Source organism: Macaca nemestrina, chromosome 1 (assembly GCF_043159975.1).
Source record: "Macaca nemestrina isolate mMacNem1 chromosome 1, mMacNem.hap1, whole genome shotgun sequence".
NCBI lineage: Eukaryota > Metazoa > Chordata > Mammalia > Primates > Cercopithecidae > Macaca > Macaca nemestrina.
Genome location: NC_092125.1, coordinates 51,076,804 through 51,102,963, shown reverse-complemented (window position 1 = coordinate 51,102,963; position 26,160 = coordinate 51,076,804). Strand labels below are relative to the sequence as shown.

General features: G+C 35.3%; 2 protein-coding genes across 3 annotated transcripts in view; one reads left to right on the top strand and one right to left on the bottom strand.

Moving 5' to 3' along the window:
- Nucleotides 1–26,160, bottom strand: part of LOC105484638 (cell division cycle 73) — a 158,273-nt gene that overhangs the window by 73,604 nt on the left and 58,509 nt on the right. The window lies entirely within an intron of this gene.
- LOC105484637 (beta-1,3-galactosyltransferase 2) lies at nt 16,455–24,025 on the top strand. Its single transcript, XM_011746465.3, has 2 exons — nt 16,455–17,066; nt 21,396–24,025. Exon 2 carries the CDS (start codon nt 21,516–21,518, stop codon nt 22,782–22,784), a length of 1,269 nt encoding a protein of 422 aa, XP_011744767.1. The 5' UTR covers nt 16,455–17,066; nt 21,396–21,515; the 3' UTR covers nt 22,785–24,025.

The window sequence follows — 26,160 nt, the reverse complement described above, 5'->3', positions numbered from 1 at the left end:
AACACAGAAGGGAAAAACGGTGAGAGAACCACATTTGTGAGGCCGGGCGCGGTGGCTCAAGCCTGTAATCCCAGCACTTTGGGAGGCCGAGGCAGGTGGATCATGAGGTCAGGAGATCGAGACCATCCTGGCTAACATGGTGAAACCCCGTCTCTACTAAAAATACAAAAAACTAGCTGGGCGTGGTGGCGGGCGCCTGTAGTCCCAGCTACTTGGGAGGCTGAGGCAGGAGACTGGCGTAAACCCGGGAGGCGGAGCTTGCAGTGAGCAGAGATCACGCCACTGCACTCCAGCCTGGGTGACACAGCGAGACTCCGTCTCAAAAAAAAAAAAAAAAAAAAAAAGAACCACATTTGTGAATAATAAAAATACAAAACAAAGTATGCTGTTTACAAGCAATCCTGGCTTTCATTATTTTAGCAAATGAGATCATCTAAAATCTTCTGATATTTGCAAAGGACCAGTATGTGCAGTTTAAACAAGTAGAATAAATATCATAATATATAATACCATCACGACTGTATATTTAGAAAACTCCATCGTCTCGGCCCAAAATCTCCTTAAGCTGATAAGCAACTTCAGCAAAGTCTCAGGAAACAAAATCAATGTGCAAAAATCACAAGCATTCCTCTACACTAATAACACACAAACAGAGAGCCAAATCATGAGTGAACTCCCATTCACAATTGCTTCAAAGATAATAAAATACCTAGGAATCCGACTTACAAGGGATGTGAAGCAACTCTTCAAGGAGAACTACAAACCACTGCTCAATGAAATAAAAGCGGACACAAACAAATGGAAAGAACATTCCATGCTCATGGATAGGAAGAATCAACATCGTGAAAATGGCCATACTACCCAAGGTAATTTATAGATTCAATGCCATCCCCATTAAGCTACCAATGACTTTCTTCACAGAATTGGAAAAAAATGCTTTAAAGTTCATATGGAACCAAAAATGAGCCTGCATTGCCAAGACAATCCTAAGTCAAAAGAAGAAAGCTGGAGGCATCACATTACCTGACTTCAAACTATACTACAAGGCTACAGTAACCCAAACAGCATGGTACTGGTACCAAAACAGGGATATAGACCAACAGAACAGAACAGAGCCCTCAGAAATAGTATCACACATCTACAAACATCTGATCTTTGACAAACCTGACAAAAACAACAAATGGGGAAAGGATTCCCTATTTAATAAATCATGCTGGGAAAACTGGCTAGCCATATGTAGAAAGCTGAAACTAGATCCCTTCCTTACACTTTATACAAAAATTAATTCAAGAGGGATTAAAGACTTAAATGTTAGACCTAAAACCATAAAAACCCTAGAAGAAAACCTCCGTAATACCATTCAGGACATAGGCATGGGCAAGGACTTCATGCCTAAAACACCAAAAGCAATGGCAACAAAAGCCAAAATTTACAAATGGATCTAATTAAACTAAAGGGCTTCTGCACAGCAAAAGAAACTACCATCAGAGTGAACAGGCAACCTACAGAACGGGAGAAAATTTTTGCAACCTACTCATCTGACAAAGGGCTAATATCTAGAATCTACAAAGAACTCAAACAAAGTTACAAGAAAAAAACAACCACCCCATCAAAAAGTGGGCAAAGGATATGAACAGACACTTCTCAAAAGAAGACATTTATGCAGCCAACAGACACATAAAAAAATGCTCATCATGACTGGCCATCAGAGAAATGCAAATCAAAACAGCAATGAGACACCACCTCACACCAGTTAGAATGGCCATCATTTTAAAAAGTCAGGAAACAACAGATGCTGGAGAGGATGTAGAGAAATAGGAACGCTTTTACACTGTTGGTGGGAGTGTAAACTAGTTCAACCATTGTGGAAGACAGTGCGGCGATTCCTCAAGGATCTAGAACTAGAAATACCATTTGACCCAGCCATCCCATTACTGGGGATATACCCAAAGGATTATAAATCATGCTGCTATAAAGACACATGTACACGTATGTTTATTGCGGCACTATTCACAACAGCAAAGACTTGGAACCAACCCAAATGTCCATCAATGACATACTGGATTAAGAAAATGCGGCACATATACACCATGGAGTACTATGCAGCCATAAAAAAGGATGAGCTCATGTCCTTTGTAGGGACATGGATGCAGCTGGAAACCATCATTCTCTGCAAACTATCGCAAGGACAAAAAAATCAAACACCGCATGTTCTTACTCATAGGTGGGATTTGAGCAATGAGAACACTTGGACACAGGGTGGGGAACATCACACACGGGAGCCTGTCGTGGGGTGGGAGGAAGGGGGAGGGATAGCATTAGGAGATATACCTAAAGTAAATGACGAGTTAATTGGTGCAGCACACCAACATGGCACATGCACATGTATACATAGGTAACAAACCTGCACGTTGTGCACATGTACCCTAGAACTTAGAGTATAATTTAAAAAAATAAAAAAGTATATAAAAAATACCATTAGAAAAATATATTTGTTGCAAGTGAAAAAGAATACAATATACACATATTTAATTTTAAAATGTTACCTGAAACAGTGAAATACTGAAAACATTTTTTTTTTTTTTTAAATAGGATCTCACTCTTTCACCCAGGTTGGAGTGCAGTGGTGCAATCTCGGCTCACTGCAGCCTTGACCTCTGGGACTCAAGCAATTCTCCCACCTCGGCCTCCAAGCATGCACCACCATGCCAGGCTAGTTTTTTTTTGTTTTTTTTTTCTTTTCTTTTTTGGTGAAGACACAGTTTCGCCATGTTGCCCAGGCTGGTATCTAACTCCTGAGCTCAGGCTCCCAAAGTGCTGGGATTACAGGTGTGTACCACCATGCCTGGCCTGAAAGCTTTTATGAAGAAAACATATATAGAACATATAAGCAGACTCCAGGAGTTTCCAATCTACTCTCCTATTGTATTAATAAGGGCAAAGGTCACATACATTTTAAAAATTATTTAAATATTAGTCGCACCCTTGAATGCTTTTACCTTTATTTTAAAAAGTAACTTATTCCTATGAAATCTGGATTTGATAATCAGAATTCCCAAAGATTAGGATATTTCAATATGCATGTGAATTTCTTTTCTCTCTTTTTTTTTTTTTTTTTTTGCTCTGTCGCTCAGGTTGTAGTGGTGCAATCTCGGCTCACTGCAACCTCTGCCTCCTGGGCTCAAGCGATTCTTCTGTTTCAGCCTCTCAAGTAGCTGGGACTACTGGTGCGTACCATCAATGTCCGGCTAATGTTTGTATTTTTAGTAGAAACAGGGTTTCACCACGCTGGCCAGGCTGGTCTCAAACTCCTGACCTCAAGTGACCCACCTGCTTCTACCTCCCAAAGTGCTGGGATTACAGGCATGAGCCATTGCACTCAGCCTGAATTTCTAAACACATTGATAAGGGATCAGGCCTCATTTTGTTGCACAGGTTGGTCTCAAACTCCTGGGTTCAAGCAATCCTCCTGCCTTGGCCTCCTAAAGCACTGGGATTGCAGCAGAGAGCCACCATGTCCAGCTAGTCTTTTAAAAGAGTGTTTTGTTGTAGAAAAGGGAAATTGCAATTCTGGGGACAAATTACAATGAGGCTAAAAAACATAAAGGATTTTAGAAGCAAAACATTTCAACACAAAGAATAAGCACAATTTTTTTTTTTTTTTTTTTTTTTTTTGAGACGGAGTCTGGCTCTGTCGCCCAGGCTGGAGTGCAGTGGCTGGATCTCAGCTCACTGCAAGCTCCGCCTCCCGGGTTCACACCATTCTCCTGCCTCAGCCTTCCGAGTAGCTGGGACTACTACAGGTGCCCGCCACCTCGCCCGGCTAGTTTTTTTGTATTTTTTAGTAGAGACGGGGTTTCACCGTATTAGCCAGGATAGTCTCGATCTCCTGACCTCGTGATCCGCCCATCTCGGCCTCCCAAAGTGCTGGGATTACAGGCTTGAGCCACCATGCCCAGCCACAATTTTTTTTAAGACTTGTTATAACCTTGAGGTATATGTACACAATATGTTGCTAACATAAAAAACAGTTAACATACTTATAAAGCATAGTACTTCCCTCCCTTTAATTATACAGATAAAGGGCTGCAAAATTTAAAAATAAATTTATCATTCTTTCCCTAAGCCCAGAAACTCTCTCCAGAGAAGTAACTACTTAAATGGCTGAGACATGTTCTCTCTCATCGCCCAACCTCTGAACAAACTGATTAAGGTAGATGTTGTATCTATCGTACCATGAGAAAATTAAACTAAAACAAACAAAGAAACAAAAACCAGTTACCTGCCCCAGGTCACATGGCTTCTAAGTAGAACAGATCTGGGCCTTTTTGAATCCAAAGCCTATGCTTCCTCAAAGTACCTTCTCTCTTTCCTCATTCACTCTCTTCCCATAATTCCAATGTTCCCCTGTTGTGACCTTTTAGCATTTTGTGGATATCTTTATCGTGTCTTAGTCCATTTGTGCTACTATACCAAAATACCACAGACTGGGCAACTTGTAAATAATAGAAACGTATTTCTCAAAATTCTGAAGGCTAGAAAATCCAAGATCAAGGCGCCTGCAGGTTTTGTGTATGGTTAGCAGGTTTTGTGTCTCTCTGATTCCAAGATGATGTCTTATTGTTGCATCCTCTGGAGGGGACAGACAGTGTCTTCACACTGTGGAAGGTGGAAGGGCAAAAAAGAATCTAAGATAATTCCCTCCAGCCCTTTTACAGGGCATTAATTCATTTGTAAAGGCCATGCCCTCATGACTTAATCACCTTTCACTTCTTAATATCGCCACAGTGGAGATTAAGTTTCAAAACATGAATTTTGGGAGGCATTCAGACCATAACACCTCATTAAACTACATAATTTCCTAATTATTTGTCTGCTTCCCCCAATCAGACTGCAAGGTACTTCCCTTCGCATCAGAAAATATTACTCCTCCAATCCTGATACAGCCAGCTGCATGGGAGGTGTTTAATCATTCTACACTGACTAAAACAAATTTATTTGCCTTAGAATCACTGATTCATGACTATTGAGTAAAAGCTGTTTTATCTATTACATGAATATGGCACAAATAACTGTCACACAGAATTATTAGGAGAATTAAACAACATTCATTCATTCCACATACTTCTTTTTTTTTTTTTGGAAACAGTATCTCGCTTTGTTGCCCAGGCTGGAGTGTAGTGGCGCAATCTCAGCTCACTGCAACCTCCACCTCCCGGTTCAAGCGATTCTTGTGCCTCAGCCTCTCAAGTAGCTGGGATTGCAGGCATGCACCACCAAACCTGGCTAATTTTTCTATTTTTAGTAGAGATGGGGTTTCACCATGCTGGCCAGGCTGGTCTTGAACTCCTGACCTCAAGTGATCCACCTGCCTCAGCCTCCCAAAGTGCTAGGATTACAGGTATAAGCCACTGCACCTGGCCTCTACATACACTTACTGAAAGCACATTAAGTGCCAAATAAGAAAATAGAAATGCAGAAAAATAAACAAGAGCACGAGGTCTCTGCCCTCATGGTGCTTGCAATCTAATGAAGGAGACTGATAATAAATACATGAAAAAATTATTAATACAATCACATATGTATTTAGTTACTTGCAATATGCATATGTGTTTCTGTCTGTGTATTTTCAGCTCACTGCCCAAAATAAAGTGGGACTAGTAACTGTTAAACAATTTTCTTTCAACACTCTTTATGTATGGATAAGTCATGACCTAGTAAACTGAATTCAGCAGCAAATTAAAAGTATTATATACCATGACCTAATGGGGTTTATTCTTGGAATGCAAAGGTGGTTCAACATATGAAAAATCAATGTATTAATATTTAATAATACACCACATTAACAGATAAAGGGGAAAAACCCTCATGATCATGTCAAATGATGTAGGAAAAAAAAGACAAAAATTAATACCCTTTCATTAAAAAATTTAAAAATTCAACTAGGAATGGAAGGAAATGTACTTCACATAATAAAGATACATATGAAAAACCAACAGCTAACATCATACTCAATGGTAAAAGACAAAGCTTTGTCCCTAAGATCAAGACAAGGATGCCCACTTTCATCACTTCTATTCAACATAGTATTGAAAGTTCCAGCCAGAGCAATTAGGCAAGAAAAACAGAAGGCATTCAAATTGGAAAGGAAGAGGTAAAATTATGTTTGCAGATGACAAGATCTGTATGTTAAATAACCTAGAGATGACACCAAAAAAAAGTTATATTAATAATAAGTTCTGCAAAGTTGCAGAATATAAAATCAACACACAAAAATTAGTTGTGTTTCTATGTAACAATAGACAGTCCAAAAAGTAAATTAAGAAAACAATTCCACTTACAATAGCATTAAAAAGAATGAAATACTTAGGAATAAACTTAACCAAGGAAACAAAAGACTTGCACACCGAAACTATAAAATATTGCTAAAAGAATTAAAGACACAAATAAATGGAGAGACATTTGTGTTCATGGACTAGAAGAATATTAAGATATCTACACTATCAGAAGCACAACGCAATCCCTATCAAAACTCAACATTTTTGCTAAAATAGAAAAACTCATCCTAAAAGTCACATGGAATCTCACGGGAGCTCAAATACTTAGCCAAACTCATCGTGAAAAAGATCAAAGTTGGAGGACTCAAACTTCCAGATTTCAAAACTTACTGCAAAGCAACATTAAACAGAAAAGGCATAAAGAGAGACATACAGATTAATGGAACAGAACACCCAGAAATAACCTCACACATATATGGTCAACTAATTTTTGACAGGAGTGTCCAGACCATTCAATAAGGAAAGGACGGCCTTTTCAACAAATGGTGCTGGGGAAACTGGATAGCCATACACAAAAAGACGAAGTTGGACCATTACTTTAAACCATGTACAAACTTAACTCAAAAAGGATTAGAAGACTAAACTTAAGAGTGAAAACTATAAAACTCTTAGAAGAAAACAGGAAAAACTTCATGAAATGGAATTTAGCACTGATGTCATGGATATGAACCAAAAGTACAGGCAACAGAAAAAGAAATAAACTGGACTCCATCAAAATTTAAAACTTTTGTGCAAAGGATATCAGCACAGTGAAAAGGCAACCTACGGAAAGGGAATATTTGCAAGTCACGCATATAAGAAATTAATATCCAGACTATATAAAGAACTCCTACAACTCAACAACGACAAAACACAAACCAGCCAATTTAAATATGGGCAAAGACTTGAATAGGTATTTCTCCAGAGATACAGACGGCTAATAAGTGCATGAAAATACACCAGACATCGCTAATCATTAGGGAAAAGCAAATCAAATACCATAAGACATCACTTCAAATACATTTGAATGGTTATTATCAAAATCCAGTAAGAAAATAAGAAAATAACAAGTATAAATGAGAATATGGAGAAATTGGAATTCTTACATATGACTGGCAGGAATATAAAATGGCACAGCTATTGTGAAAAGTGTATGATGGTACTCCAAAAAATTAAACATAGAATTAACATATGATCCAACAATTCTGCTTGAGTATATATATCCAAAAAAATTTGAAATCACGGACTTAAACATATTTTTACACTCAAGTTCATAGCAGCATTATTCACAATAGGCAAAAAGTAGGAACAACTCAAATGACAACATCAACACATGAACAGATAAATTATATATATACACAATGGGATGTCATTTAGCCTTAAAAAGGAATGGATTTCTAATACATGCTACAACATGAATGAACCTTGAAAACAATAGGTTAAGTGAAACAGGATGGACCAAAAAAAAAAAAAAAATTCTGTGTGGGTTTGTGAGGGTGTTTCTGGACGAGATTAACATTTGAACAGGTAGACTGAGTAAAGCAGATTTCCCTTCCTAATGTGAGTGGGCCTCACCAAATTCAACGATGGTCTGAATATTACAAAAGGGCAGAGTTAGAAGAGAATGCACTCTCAGCTGGCTGACACAGATCCTGAGACTTCTTAGGCTCCACACCTGTGTGAGTCGATTCACTGTAACAATCTCTTTACACACACTAGATGTGTGCGTATGTGTGTTCAACCACCAGTAAAATAAATACTAATAACTAATATACTAAATCTAAATATGTGTGTATGTATATACACATATAAAGAGATTTATTTCACAAATTATAAACAGATATAGAAACAGATTCTATTGGCTCTGTTTCTCTGGAGAACCCAGACAAATACAGCAATTCAAACTGGAATCAAGAGAGAAAAGAGAGATACAGATCACAAAATCTTTAAAAGGGGTACTCTTGCATATCAGAAAAACTTTTTTCATTTACTTATCTACTGATTAAAAAATGACATCCATGTGAATGTGGTTGAAATGTTTTATCACAGAACTGCAATTAGCAAAAATCCAAAGCATGTGTACTGCTCTCCTTTAATATCAAAGTCTATAATGATCTCATATCTTAGGGCACAGATGAATGATTCTGTCATATGTCTCTCTGAGGTTTAATAAAACCACTACGTTCATTTAAAACTGGCAGAATTATTTTTATAGAGGCAGAGAAATGTGGATGAGTAGATAGTACACATCATCATTTGTGTAACATATGGATCCATGAACTAAAAGAATATACCAATGTAACTAGAAGTGTTAATCAGCGTGAAAAAAATTGATTTGTAAGTCTTAAGATCTAGGTTCCAGCTTTGACTTGCTACAAAGTGAGGAACTTTGCGAAAATCACTGCCTCTCAGGGTCTTAGTTACTTCACCTATAAAGTGAGAAAAATAAATTTTTAGATGACCTCAAAGGTCCAATTTTGCTCTGAAATTTCATTTTTCTAATTAAATAATACCTTTTCACTAGAAACAATGCCACCGTAGTACAACCTTGAATGTGCAATTAACTGATTGAAGTTTGAAGACATAATCCAAAATAGGTTTCTTCAAAGGTAGAAGAATGGTATACCACATAAATTTGCTCTTCTTTTGTTCCATGTAAATTAAAACATATTCTCCTGCCTAGTTCCTTCTATCACAGGGTATATGTTTGTAATCAGTTATTAGTTTAGTTGTTTTGGGAATCAAAGAATTATAGTTACCGGCATACAGGTAGAAAGAGAAGTGACAATACTACAAGCTTTAAAAGAAAACATTTAATATGATTCAATAAACTGACTGAGGAAGCTACACTGAAACAAATCTGTATGTACACTTAACTACCTGAAACCTATCACCGCCCCACAACACACACACACACACACACACACACTACACACACACACACTACAAGTAAGACAGTTAACTGAAATGTTCTGGAACATTATAAATTCTGGAGACAGTAATAAATTCTGTGAAAAGTTAGAAAATGGTGTATAAAACTCAAAGGTGAGAGAAAATTAGTGAAAAATAAATACACAATATGTTCATCAGCAAATAATTAAGGATAAATGGAGAATATAAACAGAAATACAACATTTTTCTTTTCTGGCTCACTGAAACTCAGCAATTCTATTTTCTATGTGACCACATCTTATTTAAAATGGTTGAAAATATAGGAAATGCATGAGAAAGTAAAATAACAACAATATAATACAAGTTCAACTGGAAACACAAAAGTATCAAAACAGTGAAAATGAGTGAAACTATATGAATTTCCTAACGGTTTATATATGAAAGACAAAATTTAAATAACACTTATTTATAATTATTTTGCTATCTTTATAATGATCTATGTATCCATCAAGGCTATCAATTTCTTCAAAGAGAGGAACCTAATGACGCATCTCACATCCCCCCATAGCTTGCATATAAAAAATGCCTAATGTATTTGCCAAAGGTTAGCAAAACCCTTATACAGCCTAAGAAGTTGGGGGCAGGGCACAGAATCAAACCCTAAAAGTCAAACATTATCTCTTGGTCTGTAATCCTATAACCTTTGCATGTCTCTTGTCTGCTTTGCTATAGGGGTTTGGTTGGGGTGATGGGAGAAATTTTAAAATTATAGGAAAAATGCAAACCTTCTTGGAAGGCCGGAAGGTTTTGCAAAAGCTTCTAGATAGGGTTACGGCTGAAAGCAGCCTAATCCTCTTACCTTGAGTTAATAACTTAGAGTAGGTACAAAGGAATGTAAGGGAGTTTATCTAGAGAGTTTGTTTACACATGTGGTCCTAAGACTGGTCTTTGATCATTCATAGGACTGCTCTCCCCAGGGGAGGGGACCAGATTAATTACCCACAGGTGTGTTGACTCAATGCCTTTGTCATTAAATCTGTGCTGAATAAATGCCGGCAAGGCCAGCTAATTGGCACACGGCTGCCACAACTCTTTCTGTGAGTGGCCCCCTGCTCTTTCACTGAATATCAGTGTCTGAGTATGTTATTCATCCATCGTGCAGCCTCGTTCTGTGGGTCAGACTCCAGCACTTTGCAAAGTTCCTTTACACTGATGTCCCTATTTCTAATCAGGCCATAACCAATCATACTGAAAGTGGCTACATGAATCAAGTATGTTCAATGCTCCCTTCTTTCTTCAAAAAAACCCTTTAGGAAAAAATTCTATTTACTTACTTCCAACACTTGCTTTCTTGTTTTGTCTTTTATGAGACACAGTCTCACTCTGTCGCCCAGGCTGGAGTGCAGTGGTGCGATCTCGGCTCACTGCAATTTCTGCCTCCCAAGTCCAAGTGGTTCTCCTGCCTCAGCCTCCCAGGTAGCTGGGATTACAGGCATGTAACACCACGTCTGGCTAATTTTTGTATTTTTAGTAGAGATGGGGTTTTGCCACGTCAGCCAGACTGGTCTTGAACTTCCAATCTTAGGTGATCCGCCCACCTCGGCCTCCCAAAGTGCTGGAATTACAGGCATCAGCTACCATGCTTGGCTCCCAACACTTGCTTTCTATTGGTATCTACTACAGCCATTAAAATAAATATTTTCTGATACTAATAATTTATATTTGGGTAACTATGCTTCTTTGCAAAGTTTTAGTAGAATTTTAAGTTTCAATATTTTACATACACTTGAATTTACAAATTGTTTGTTATACTTTAAATAAATTAAGTGTTAATAATTTTAAATACCAAGAATATGCTGGGTTTGCAGAGAGTGGAGAGTAAGCTGCCTGAAATAATTTATTCAAAGATGCTGACCCAGTGGATGTCACAGTTCTATCAAATTCAACACATCCCCTTTATATTTAATTTACATGGAACAAGTATTTATATAAGAAATACTTTACAATGACCCCTCTAACTACCTGAAATGAAATGCACAGGTAATATAACCAATCTACATATCTATTTTAAAAATTAATACACTAATACAAATAAAATTTTTAAAAAGATTTATGATAGAGGCCAGGTTCGGTGGCTCAGGCCTATAATCCCAGCACTTTGGGAGGCCGAGGTGGGCAGATCACTTGAGGTCATGAGTTTGAGACCAGCCTGCAACATGACAAAACCGTGACTCTACTAAAAATACAAAAATTAGCCAGGTGTGATGGCACACGCCTGTAATCTCAGCTACTCAGGTGGCTAATGCAGGAGAATCACTTGAATCCCCAAGGTGGAAGTTGCAGTGAGCCGAGATTATGCCACTGCACTCCAGCCTGGGCAACAGAGCGAGACAGTCTCAAAAAAAAAAAAAGAAAGAGAGAGAGACAGAGAGAGATTTATGATAAAAATATGCATTTCAGTATGTAAGTATCAGACATGATTTTAGCAGAAGACATACTAACCAGATGCTAATACCTAGACATAAAGTCATAGTGAATGTAACAATTACAAATGCTCATAGACTGGTATACTGGTGACTCAATGCCATAAACATAATTTGATTTTTTGAAACGGTGAACCATTGGCCAAGTTTAGAACAAAGCAAAGTACAAGTTTCCCTCATTGTATACTGTAGTTACATTTCTAGACAATTCAGTGCATGTTAAAACTGAACAAAATATACTTTATGTTCCAACAATGTTTCAAATTTACTTAATTATAAAAAAGTGTTTCACCTACACAGATATCCAATGAAACACTCAGAAGTCCTGCAGAATGCAGAGTTAGTCTTTGTTGTTTACAGACTGTCCCACACACTACTGGACTACTACCTACCCTGGACCTAAAATGCCCTTAAAAATCATTCTGTTAACTAGAAACATCCTCACAAACTTCTAGAACACCTTCTAGAAAGCAATACTACCCCTACCACTGCCCCCTTGAGAACCACAGCTCTAAGAGTATTATTCCTGACTGAAATAGCTGTGCCTCAGAAAAACCAAGGAATACACAAGCATAATAAAGTATTTGCCAAATCACTGCTGATTGTAAATGCTCATTGTTAATAGTTTGCATGAATTAAAACAGATAAGGTGTCTATAATTAGTTCTGAAAGAGACACTTAAATTTAGATTTGTTTTCAAGTCAAAAGAAATTCTTAAACAACACACGTATCTGCTGCACAAGAAAACTGAAGGAGAAAAATAAGGCAGGCAAACACTGACACTTGTGGTCATTCTGAGATTGCTTATTTGCAATCAGGCTAATTCTTGCTTTGTGAGTTCAAGGAAAGTAAAGCTGGTTCATAAATCATCCACTGACTTTAGAAGAAAATTACAAGCTTTTAATAAACATTTTACTTCTCTTCAAAAAGGGTAAACTACCTACACTAATATTAAATAACCGAAAAACAAGTCATTTGTCCAAATCCTTTATGTAATGAAAAAGACTGCATCTGATTATAAATAAAAACAGTCAAGAGAAATAAACTCCAAGCAAACATTACACAAAATTGTCTAGTCATCTCAATAAAACTAAAATTGGTCTCTAAATAATTGTGTCAAGTGATAGTTTTCAGAGTGGTATGGTGGAAATTATACCAGATCTAAAACATTAAGATTTTTGTCCAGTATGGAAAAAAATAGCTGGTACTTCTGGTAAGCTCTAGCTGAAATTAATTACTTGAATTCAGGGACCAACCACTTATAATAAAGCACAAACAGGAATGGAGACCAATATAGGAAGACCAGATTCATGTCTCCCTTCTAATGTTACTCAAGGATATTTGCTCATTCCCATTAAATGAAAATCATCCATCCTGGTTGAAGGGCCCTCCCCCTACCCTTTCTCTTTTAATCTTTTTACCAAGGACATATTCGTTGAATGTACATACATAGATAAATAGATGATATAACTCCATGAGTTACTATTTAGTAGCCACTTGAACAGCAGATTTACATCTGATTCAACATGTAATAATCATTCAAAACCATTAACTACCTGAATACAAAAATAATTATTTCTACACCCAGTAAAAACTGAGACTTAGAAGGCATTACAATTCCTGTCTTTAAATTTTGACTCCTTGAAGTCTATACTAGACATGCCCAGAAAAATGCTAAAACCAGTCTGGACAGCTCTGGCCATGATGCACATAGTAATGGCCACCTATTTTTTCCATCACGGATGTGTTGTAAGATTAAAAACAGGCTTATGCAAATGACAATTACAAGCCATTTATAACTATAAAACTTAACAGAATAGCTGCCAGTTTGCTGAGTCTGACAAAGAAACCTTGTCACATTTACTGAGTTAGTTTAACCATAGAATTCAGATGTTAAAAGAAACTAGACTAAAGGAAGAACTTCTACAAGCTCTCCTGTCATAAGATTTTTACAGTTTCTCTTGACTGGAAACATGCAGGTTGCCAGAAAAAGTTACTAAAGGAACTTTATCTCACATCTGCCCTGTTTTCCTGAACTTTTACATAAAGTTCTTAACTAACTTAAACTTAGCAAACAGGTTGGCCAGGCACTGTGGCTCACGTCTGTAATCCTAGCATGTTGGGAGGCCAAGGCAGGCAGATCACCTGAGGTCGGGAGTTTCGGACCGGCCTGGACAACACAGTAAAACCTTGCCTCTATTAAAAATACAAAAATTAGCCGGGTGTGGCAGCACACGCCTGTAATTCCAGGTACTCGGGAGGCTGAGGCACGAGAATCTCTTGAACCTGGGAGTCAGAGGTTGCAGTGAGACAAGATCATGCCACTGTACCTCAGCCTGGGCAATAGAGCAAACCTCCGGGGAGAAAAAAAAAAAAAAGGAAGGAAGGGAGGGAGGGAGGGAAGGGGTTGCGGGTATACTTTAAAGTATGAAGTAAATTCCAGTTAAGTACATAGGCACCTTTTGTTAGTAGTATTTGGAAGTTTCTTCCTGTTTAAATACTTGCCCCATAACAAGCAAAGTTCAGTGGCGGGGGGAAACCCACTGGAAATTCAGGGACTCAACCCAATACTGGAGGGACCCACTAATGAGTAGGTTACCCATAAAACTCTCTTAATAATCAAAATCTATAATAATCCAGGGAGACATAAAAAAAATCCAATCAAAAGAACTGGCAAAAAATAATAATTATTTAGTCCTTCCCTGGAGAAACGTGTAGGGAATGTCTCTAAATCAACTTTGTATCCCCTATACGTAATAAGCTATGCCTAAATGCACATGTTGGTACACAGTAGTTAATCAATACGTACCTGTTGAAAAAGTGAAAATATAAACATTCATTTACTATTCTGTTAATGATTCCTGGGTATGCTGTGCCAGTGTTCGAGGGAAAAAAAAAAAAAAAAAAAAAAAAAACACCTCCCACAATTTCTCTAATAGTGCCATGTAATACAAAGTTTAAGAACAGAGAACGATAGTACTAGATAAATTTAAAAAAAAAAAAAAAAAAAAAAACAGAGGATAAGAATTTAGATAATCTTGCTTCAATTCCCAGCTTGGCCTCTATTCTTACCAGTATTTATCTGACATTTGGACTAATTATTTTACAATTCCAGACACTGGTTCCTCATCTTTTAAGTGGGTATTACAATAATAAAACTATTAGAAAAGAGCCATTTGCATAACAGCTCAAGTAAGCTTAGCACACAATCTGATTTTGAGTAAATACTTCATAAAATGGTCATTGTGGCTAGCTTCACAGTCAAATCCTATGTAAGGAATCACTGATAAATAAATACTGATCTACAAAAATGCATCTGTACTTCTGGAAAATAAGTTATTTTAAGTAAGTTCTTAAGCATTACTCTATTAACTAGTCAACTAATTTTAAAAACAAAAAGGTAGTGAGTGAGAACTGTAGTATGGGTGGATATAGACTACAAGGAAGTTGGGTTTTAGTCCTCTTGTTCAAACTAGGAAAAGTCAAAGATCAGTCTAGGCTTTAGGTTTCCCATTTATAAAATTCTTTTTATTTTTTTCTTTAATGATCCTTCTAACATTTCTAATACAGTGGGGTTCTTAAAACTACAAAGCACATTTCATCAGCAAAGCTCAAAAATATGTGCACAAAAATTTTTTGAGTATCAGAGAAAATATAAACTCATATTCATTTGAAATAGCAGATATTAATGGGGGAGACAGATGAGATGAAGAATATGCATGTAACTGTTAATCTTTAGCTTAAGCTCCAAAACTGTAACTTTGTAGGACTGAATTACTGTCCCTAGAGTCTCAGAGGAAAAACTGGTAATAAAGGCTATTTACAACAAAAAAAATTTTAAAAAAACCTTCCCTACTGCTCTGCAGTAAGAAAAGCAGCAAGGTGCCAGCCCCAGAAACTAACCATGTAAGAAAAATCTCAGTGAGTATGTAGTGCTAATAAAATCTGCTTCATGGCAAGTTATTAAATCTTACTGAAACATCAGAGTAAGTAAACATAATTAGTAAAATCTCATTACCCCCCAGATCCTATACAAGTGTGCTATATCTATTATATCATTTTACTGAATTCTACGATACATGTAATTTTAAACGGAAGGAAAAATAAATAAAAAGTAAATGCCAACATTAAAAAGTGATTTAAAGTAAAGTTTTCTGCCATCAAGAACACCAAAAGCCACATAAGAGCAAAAAAGAAGTGGGCTGTATCACATCATGCATTAGTAAAGTAATCCATGACAGCTTATTTATATAAACCCCAGAAAACTGGGGGGTGGGGAAAGGGGGGAGGAGACCTAAGTTACAAAGATATATGGCTTCAATAGAAACCAAAGGTCTTAACTAGACATTAGTAAAATCAAGAGCAATTTGAAAGCAGGAAAAAAAAATTCAAGAGAATGCACTGAAAGGGTTAAATTACACCAACTTACACACAAAAGCTTATACTGCCTACACCCTACAAAAGCATGTAAGAAACATTAAAACTAACCTCTAACAGAGAAAACATTTAGAAAGCCTGTATTTAAGAATAAAGTTAAAAGGAAATAAGCTGGAAAAAATAAAATCATAACCATTCATTTTATAATCATCACATTTTGAAATTATTCACTCATCACTACACTTGCATTGAATATATATAATTTATCACATAAAAGCAAAATCTCTAAGCTTCTCCCTACCTTAGGTTTTTAGTCAAAATGAATGCAAACAATCACGTGGGATTCAGCCAAGCAGTGACGTTAAATTCTGTTCTGTCAGAGAGAGCATCTGTCAAGCCCACATTTAAACTGCTGCCTGCCTGTGCAGCAGCTGAGGAACCGTGAATTTCATATTATAGACTAAAACCCCATTAAAACTGCTCGAAATCCTTCCCGCAGCTGCCAGGCAACAACGAAAGAAGAGAGGTAAATCTTATGCTTTTCCAATACAACGGAAGCACTACATTTTAGCTCTGGCTGCTTTACATTGCAGCTCAGTGTTATTACTAGAAATATGGATACTGAGGCGAGAACACAGCACTGCATTGTCCAGCCAGGAAAATAGCAGATGTAAAAAGCTTCAATGCATCAACTGTCGGGAAGAGTCAACAGTGCTACAAGCAGAACGGACAACTACAGCTCTTTTGTTTAACGAAAGAGAGAGAAAACGAAAGAAAGGGAAAATTTCAGAAGACTAGGACCCATATGAACAAGGAGGGTAACTCGAAGACAAGCAGACAGATGGACACTTTGGATACTGTGAAAAGCAATCGCAGGAGGCAGACTGTTGGGGGATGTGCGCATGTTCGATAGCATCTTTTTTGCTGAAGTGATGGCGTGCCAAAAGTATTTTCAGTGGGCATAATCCTCTTCACATAAATGGCCTGACCAAGGAAGGTATGTCAATATCTTGTGTATGATAGTCATTTAAATGTGTTACCTTTTTATAGCCCTGGAGGCAATAATACCTGATAAGCAAGTTCATACAGTTCACTGCCCTTGAAACTATGAAAGGGTTTCTTAATATCTGATTTTAAAATTTGTCATTGTTTAGAAGATAAGCTGTCACTGCTTTATGCAGCTAAATATGTAGCTTGGAGTAATTCTGGGTTATAGACATCAGAGGGAAAAGGCAAATAAAAAGAAGATGTGTTTAAAGGATTCCTTAAGAAATTAAACTTAAAAAAAAAATCTGTAGCCCTTTACAAAAAAACACAGCAATATTCTATCAAATTGGGTCATACTGAATCCTTATCTAGTGAATTAAATGCTCTCTTAAAAATGGCTATCAAAAGAGACAATGCAGTGAAATTACATTAAATAGTAGCAAGGAAAACCTTAAGAGTTTTTTTTCAGAGTCCTTTTAAAACAAAACCTTAATATATAATAGTTTTTAGTAACAAAATCTTCCCTCCAACATCTCCCTAAATGAAGATAATGAACCCAACCAAAGAAAGTATCAACAAATTTTATTACCAAGCTATAAGAAGATACTAAAAGGAAAGCATTAACACAAGATCACATAAGGTAGTGTAAGTTTATGCATAACCCCACAATAGAGCCTCGTGTTATTATAGTGTCCATGAATAGAACTTTAAACAAAGGGACATCAATAGTTGATTTAAAAATTAACTATTTTAAATAGCTTATATTTTACGTAAAAGACTGATTCCAAACGATCAAATTTAACGTTGTCTCTGATTATCATTTTAAAAGTGAAATTCAAAAACATAATATGAAAATACTTTGATACAAAAATATCCACAAACGGCAATACAAGATCAAAAAATTACATATAAATGTAGCTACTATGCTTCCAGGCTATATTAATATGCAGTAATGAACTACTACCACTATATGTGTGTGCAGGGCACAGATAAATCAAACTATTTTAGCAACAATCATAGAATAGCAACTCAGGGCTCAAAAACACAAAGATATTTCTAAAATTTTACAAATCTATCAAAGATCCTGATTTTTCCTCAATTTCAAACCACAACTCAGTAATTATCTAATAATCACAAAAGGCAAACATTTTAAAAATATGTAAGTCCTGCATTCCAAAGTGACGATTAAACAAGTTTACCAGACTCTATTACATCTCAACATCACTCTCAATCATAAATTTTTATTCTAATAAAGACTAATAATAAATAGTACTAAAAAATATGGTTGTAAAAATTTCAAGTCCCTCTTGCTACCTTTATCTCTCAATATTAAAGTCACCAATTAAGCAGCTTTATAAGCTATACATCTCAAAACGAAAGTGTAAGTTTTTCTATTAAACCATCACCAATAGACTAAAGATATCAACACTTTTAAAAGTCAAATGATAAAAACTGTGTGTGTACTGAACAACATTTTACAGTAACATTCTCCCCACGAACTTCATCCACAAGTTATAAATACAAATTAATAACGTAAAGATATCAAAAAAGAAGAGAAAAACCAAAGCTATTTATTTTCTAAAAATGTAAAAGTGCAAAACTATTCTGCATACTATTGAACTTTCTTGTCTTGCTCTCTCTTTTTAAGAATTAAAATACAACAGGCAATAACTGGAGAATAATTTTATCACTTAATAAAAAGGAGGCATGGTTATTTTAATTTTATATTCTTTTTAACAAAAAAATTTGTAAGACCTGAGAAACTTTTAATAAGGAATTTTTTAAAGCCTAGACACATGCACTTCATTTATCAATGGGAGATTTATAGTTACATATGGATTTAACATCTCAGTAGCTTAATATCTAAAACATACAAATACCATGAAGTCTAAATTAAGATGCAGCTCTATCACACACTGTTACAAAATCATATTAGGATACAAAACTATGTATTTATGCTAGATTACAATATGCAATAATTTGCTGCTTTCTGTAATACTAAAATACTTTGGAGACATGACTTTGGGTATACTGTTCTTATAAAAGCAACAAATTATGATTATTTTCCATCATTCATTTACTCAGTCCTTTAACTCAAACATCCATTGAATTACCTGACCTTATTGTTTACTCCTTCTTACACCATCAAATTTACACTTTAAAAAAAAATCTAAATGACTGGACTTCAATCAGATTCCAAGTGTTATTATATCAGAAGAAAACAGATATAGTTAATTTATCTTTGTAACACTTAGAATAAATCAAATAAATTTTAAAAGCAACTTTTGTTTCTTTTAAATTTACATACACAACCTTTATATCTACTGGTGTCTTTATGAAGTGGAGGGGAGAGTCATTACTATTTACCAAATATGTCATTTGGAAATAAAAGCTTAAAAATAGTTCCCTAGTCTAAAAAGAATGGCCAGCTACTTACAAGTACAAGAAGGAAAACACGGAGTTTCTAAATCAGAATGCTCAGCTGTATTATTTTCAGCTTAGCTCACAGCAGAACTATGTTTTCTTGGTACAGTGAATAGCCTTGGTTTTCATTATAGTAATGTTGAGTTTAAATTCATGTAAATAAATTCCAACAAATAGCACACTAGATGATGTGCTTTTAAAATTCCAAACTTAAAAAAATTGTTCACATCTTTCAAAATGCTTAATTTTTTTACATTTTAGAAATAATAACTTCTAAAAGTACTCTGTAAGCTCAGAAACTAGAAATTTCAAACGCTGGTGCCTATACGTTTGGACCTTAGATATCTGTTCAAATTCCCACCTACTTGCTCCTCCTAGTGGCGGCTACTATAATAGTACTTTCATTCATTTATGTCTAACACTTTCAATCAGTATTTTCAAAGTACTTAACACTATGTATGTGAATTTTACTTTGTAACTATCCAACTATATGGAGATTTCCATGTAACTTCTATTTCCTAGAAGTAATTAAATTTATGCCAAGGTTAAACAAATTTAATGTTAACCATGACTCTCTCAATATCACAGGCTAAATACATACATTCATGTATACACTGTAATTTCAAATAAATGCTCCTATATTAAAACTTTTTAATTAATTTATTTTGCTTAAAGAAGTAATTTTCATAATAAAAAGTTGGAAAAATTAAAATTACATATTCATCACTCTTTCTTGCCAAAAAGTTTTTTCCTGTTTTAATGGAATTCAAACCATAGCTCTTCGCCCACCTCTACTCCCTTGACATATTGGTCCCAAAAAACTGAAAACAACAACAAAAACACTAATAACAAACGTGAACAAATCTGTGCTATGCACTGAAAACCTTGTTGCAAGATACCATAACCAGTTTTTAACATACGGCATCATGAACCTCACATATTGCCATCTCATACCTTTATAAAATACAGGGCTCTAACTGTGCTAATGACAAGTTCTAAAAGTTTAGCGAATTGTCTGCATGTAAATTTAGAATAAAGCACAGCTCAAGGATATTTAAAACTATACTGTGAAATTCAGAATTTTAAACAGTTGGTTTCAAAGTAACTCTTTTAATTCTAACATGGAGACTCAACCAAGATACGTTAACAGTGTTCTGCCAAAGCCATAGATAATCAAAGAAAATTACACGCTATATTTTAAAATTAATCTTAAGTCTAAGAACAATTATATCATGTATACTTCATATGTACAATGAAAAGTTAAAAATTTTGAAAGTGTTAATCATTTATTACTGTCTAAAAATCCTACACTGAAGTTATTGGACACTGAAAATTAATTTTGACAGGTGCATCTTCTCATTGACTCTCTCAACACAGTAGGGGCCAATGGAAACATGCCAAGCAGTGTACTGTGACTAACAGAACTCTGCCATAATCAACCTTGCACCGTCTGTCCCACAACTGATACATGACCATTTTACAAAAAAGGCCTCTGACTGCGCACCATACCACCAATAGTATGTCAAATCAATTTTAATTAATGCCAATAAATTTTCCATCTGCTCTTAAGGCCTTTTTACACAATCTTTCTCAGAAATCTAGTAACGTTTTTCTCAAATACATGCAACTTTTAAATCTTTAACTTGGGACAAAAGTACAAATGACCAGTGTACCAAGACAATGAAATGAATAAATCACCTCATCTCTTTAAAATGCTCACCGTGCTAAAAAGGTATATTTTTAAATAAATTAATCTTGTTCTCAGTGATGTTATGTTGCCAAGGGGAAATAAATTATAAGCTTCATTCCTGGATTATATTTTCACAGCTTAAGACATTCCTATTTGCCCTGATCATATTAGTATCCAAAGTCCCTTTCAGGCAGTTCTGTAAACTTTTGTGCTTCATTTTTGTAGAATGACTACAAGAGAGACAATGTGACTGAATTAGAAAATGATTGCCAAAGAATAGTATTAAGGAGAAGAAAACATTTTTGGTCACCAATCTCTCATATACCACTACCGGACATTTACAACATGCTTCAGTGGAGGAGAAGACACTGCTGCTTTGTAAAGATGACCTGGAATGCCAAGAGGTCTCTGTTCCGCACTCATCTCATTGGAGTACTTTCTCTCGTGTTTCTTTTTGCTATGTTTTTGTTTTTCAATCATCATGACTGGCTGCCAGGCAGAGCTGGATTCAAAGAAAACCCTGTGACATACACTTTTCGAGGATTTCGGTCAACAAAAAGTGAGACAAACCACAGCTCCCTTCGGAACATTTGGAAAGAAACGGTCCCTCAAACTCTGAGGCCTCAAACAGCAACTAACTCTAATAACACAGACCTGTCACCACAAGGAGTTACAGGCCTGGAGAATACACTTAGTGCCAATGGAAGTATTTACAATGAAAAAGGTACTGGACATCCAAATTCTTACCATTTCAAATATATTATTAATGAGCCTGAAAAATGCCAAGAGAAAAGTCCTTTTTTAATACTACTAATAGCTGCAGAGCCTGGACAAATAGAAGCTAGAAGAGCTATTCGCCAAACTTGGGGCAATGAAAGTCTAGCACCTGGTATTCAAATCACACGAATATTTTTGTTGGGCTTAAGTATTAAGCTAAATGGCTACCTTCAACGTGCAATACTGGAAGAAAGCAGACAATATCATGATATAATTCAACAGGAATACTTAGATACGTACTATAATTTGACCATTAAAACACTAATGGGCATGAATTGGGTTGCAACATACTGTCCACATATTCCATATGTTATGAAAACTGACAGTGACATGTTTGTCAACACTGAATATTTAATCAATAAGTTACTGAAGCCAGATCTGCCTCCTAGACATAACTATTTCACTGGTTACCTAATGCGGGGATATGCACCCAACCGAAACAAAGATAGTAAGTGGTACATGCCACCAGACCTCTACCCAAGTGAGCGTTATCCTGTCTTCTGTTCTGGAACTGGTTATGTTTTTTCTGGAGATCTGGCAGAAAAGATTTTTAAAGTTTCTTTAGGTATCCGCCGTTTGCACTTGGAAGATGTGTATGTAGGGATCTGTCTTGCCAAGTTGAGAATTGATCCTGTGCCCCCTCCCAATGAGTTTGTGTTCAATCACTGGCGAGTCTCTTATTCAAGCTGTAAATACAGCCACCTAATTACCTCTCATCAGTTCCAGCCTAGTGAACTGATAAAATACTGGAACCATTTACAACAAAATAAGCACAATGCCTGTGCCAACGCAGCAAAAGAAAAGGCAGGCAGGTATCGCCACCGTAAACTACATTAGAAAAGACAATTTTTTTTTCAAATGTGCAATTTGTAAATATTGCTAAAAGCATGTATAGTTAGAACTGATTACATCCGTAGGACAAGTTTTAGTTAAAACTCATCACATAAAGAAATTCAAAAAGTATTTTTTTAATTTCTGAAGAAGTTTTAAGTCTTAAAACTATAACATTATATAACAAAAAAGGTGTCCCAAAAGATCTATTTAAAAAACTGTATAAGGGGATTCTGTGTATTAACATGCAATAATAAGCATGCATAAATCAACGGTTCAAGTCCTCTGTTAGGGGCCAATAAAATGTATCTGCATACATTTTCCACATAAATTTTAATTTAAGAAATGACAGTCAAAAGATCCTTCATTTTAGATATAGCTTTTCATTTTAATATATAATTAAATGTAAATAAAACATCACTATCAATTTTAAGAAAACTTTGTAATTGTGCAAAGGATAAATTTTTTGACCTGACTATTTTAGGGTTCTAAATGCAATAAGATTTAGTTGAGTTATTCCACAAACACATTATAAAGTTCAGATGTTTCATCAATGCAGTTCTCATGAAAGTATTTACTTTTTAAAAATAACTGAGATATTCTTTTAAATTTCTTTTATTAATACATATATCGGGGAAAATTATTTTGACATGACGTGATAAAATGTGAAACACTAACGTGTCTCAGGCTCAAGTTTTTAGTTATTAAATGTTTCAAAACAGACAAGTTTTGTTTCCTCATTGGTGTTAAGAACCAAACTGCTATTTCAATGAGTTATTCAATTAGACCAATTACTGCACTTTTAAACAGCACCACCATTTAATTTCATGTATATCTGACTTCGAATATATCTGTAAAGATAATCGAAGCAAAAGTAATTACTTAAAGGCACAAATAGGATGTACTGTTGAAAAAAGATAAAGAGTGCGGTGCAGTTTCATTCAATACATTTTTAAGATGCATGTCTGCCAAAATGTAACATACAGGAAGTTTATTTCCTGACAGCAGGTGTACACACGCCAATACTTAACCATTTTATGGCACCTATTTCTTTCTTGGAGTGCCAAGTTTACAAATCTGCAGTTTTTAATTTAGTAGATGACAAATATTCTGAATCACCAATTAAAAACCCTTTGGGGAGGGATGGGGAAAACTATAAATGTTTGACAAACACAATTCTAGGATGAACAATGTATACAATGCACTTTTATCAACTTTTTAAAAATAAAGGAAAACAAAAAACTTTACTCAGTGTTATGATACAAGTATTTTCACAGTAATTTTGTTTGACTCCATCATGAATTTTAAAATCAAGAAAACACCAACCTACTAACCAAAATAGTGTTTTCATTCCATACAAGTATGTAAATTTGTCTATTTTTAGTCAGAATGTTTCTTAATTCTAATAACAATCATTTTTACCTCTGATTCTATTATTAAGGGATAAATTACCAGAAGAGAATTGTAACATTTGTGAAACTTGAAAACACTAAAACTGTTTAAGTACTTATCTCCATTTCAAATCAGTAGACTAAGTGTTCTATTCTAAGTGAAGTGATTCTGAAAGCTGATCTATGTAACGCACCCCAGTTCTTGGATCAAGTCTGTTTTTAACTTAATTTATCCTATATGACTACAGAAACACCAGAATTACTTAATAAAAGTCACACATAAGAGGATAATACCAAATCAGATCAGTATGTTTGACAGAAGACAAAAGGAATCCTTCCCTCAGTATAGAATAATATTCTCTGATTCATGCTACAAAAGTTAAAAAAAAAAAAGTGTGTGTGTGTGCAAAGGTGTATACATAGAAAGAGAACTCAAGTACTATTTGTCCAAATTATGACTATAGTGCAAGATCTTTAAAAGAGTAATTTCCATCTGGAAAAAGTTTTTTTAAAAATGACTCATGAAAAACAGATAACAGACACCTAAATTCTTCCTATCTCAAGTTTCAATTTTAAATCTATAAAATCTATGTAAATTTCTATATTCCTAACACTATCTTGAAAAACGACAGTAATCTGATATCAGACACTGTGAGTCCTCAAAGGGGATTGGACCAAATAGTATAAAGTGTCTTTATTCTGTTGAAAAGCCTTACTTTAAAATAAATATTCTATTAGTTTACTTTTGACTTTTCCGCAACAATATTCAAATCGTTTTCTTAAGCAAAATAAGCTGATAGTGTATATAAACATCTCACCACTTGTTAATTGTGCCTTCTTCATCCCAATGCTATGTGATCTTTATGTACATACAAATACAATTTTAAACGACAGCTTTGCTTTTGGTCAAAGAAAAGGGTACAGAAATAACTATGTAATCTTTATGTTCAAAGTGTTAATAGGTACTTCAGAAGATGAAAACACCAAAACTTTCAATACTTACAATACTTGTTTATTTTGATCAAGCAGATCAGTGCTGAAATTCTAATTCAACCAAGTAATTGAGATTTCTCCTCACACCTCTTTGTATACAGCATAATCACACATAATCTCAACTGCAATTTTACTGATATTCTATTTCCAGCAAATTCTACAAAAATAATACCAATAACAGCAGTAGAAACTATTTACTGATTGTACAAGCAGTATGCTTGGTACTGTGTTGAAGCACTTTACATACACGATCTCATACAACCCTCATGAACAACACTAAGAGACAGGAAAGACTTGTGTAAGAGGTTAAATACCTAAGATCATACAGCTAGTAAAGCAGCAGATTTCCATTTCAAGGATCATGTTCTTAATCATTACACTGTTCTGCTATTATTTCACATCTGACAGTTGATTTAAAAAAAAAAAAGTCTAAAGCTGAGCAAAAATGGTCTGTCCCTTTACATTCCCATTCTCTGTTCTTCATCCTTTGCCAGGCCTCCAGGCTTTATACCATTTTCACACACTCGAGGGGCACCTGATACTAGCAGCAATAAAGACAAAAGAAAAGAGAGTATATCTGATCCCCCAATTATTTTCTCTTCTTTTCAGTTGTTTAATGGTGACAGGAACCTTTGCAAAGCATACATATTACTGCTTATCTCTTGCTTCTTTGGGCCCTGAGGCACAACTGTAAACAGCAGGCAGGTGGCACTTAGAAATTATAAAATATGCTTCTTTTTGAAGCACAACTGCTAATTTTTAATAGATAAAAGTAGAACTGCATTTACCCATCCTACTCTCTGGTCACCTGCCATTTTGTCATGAGAAGGTAAAACCAGTTTATCCAAACTATTCAGATAAATTTTCTTTTTCTGTCTTTTACTGTTTAGCTAGGAAATTTCACTATGAGATTAACATAGCTTTAAAAAGTAGGAAAAAAAATTCCTGTTGACAGACATTTCTAAGGCATCTCCAAGAATTTCAATGTATCATTTAGA

What these genes read in the sequence shown, in the direction of transcription:
- LOC105484637 (XM_011746465.3), top strand. Translation starts at nt 21,516, where the DNA reads ATGCTTCAGTGGAGGAGAAGACACTGCTGCTTTGTAAAGATGACCTGG.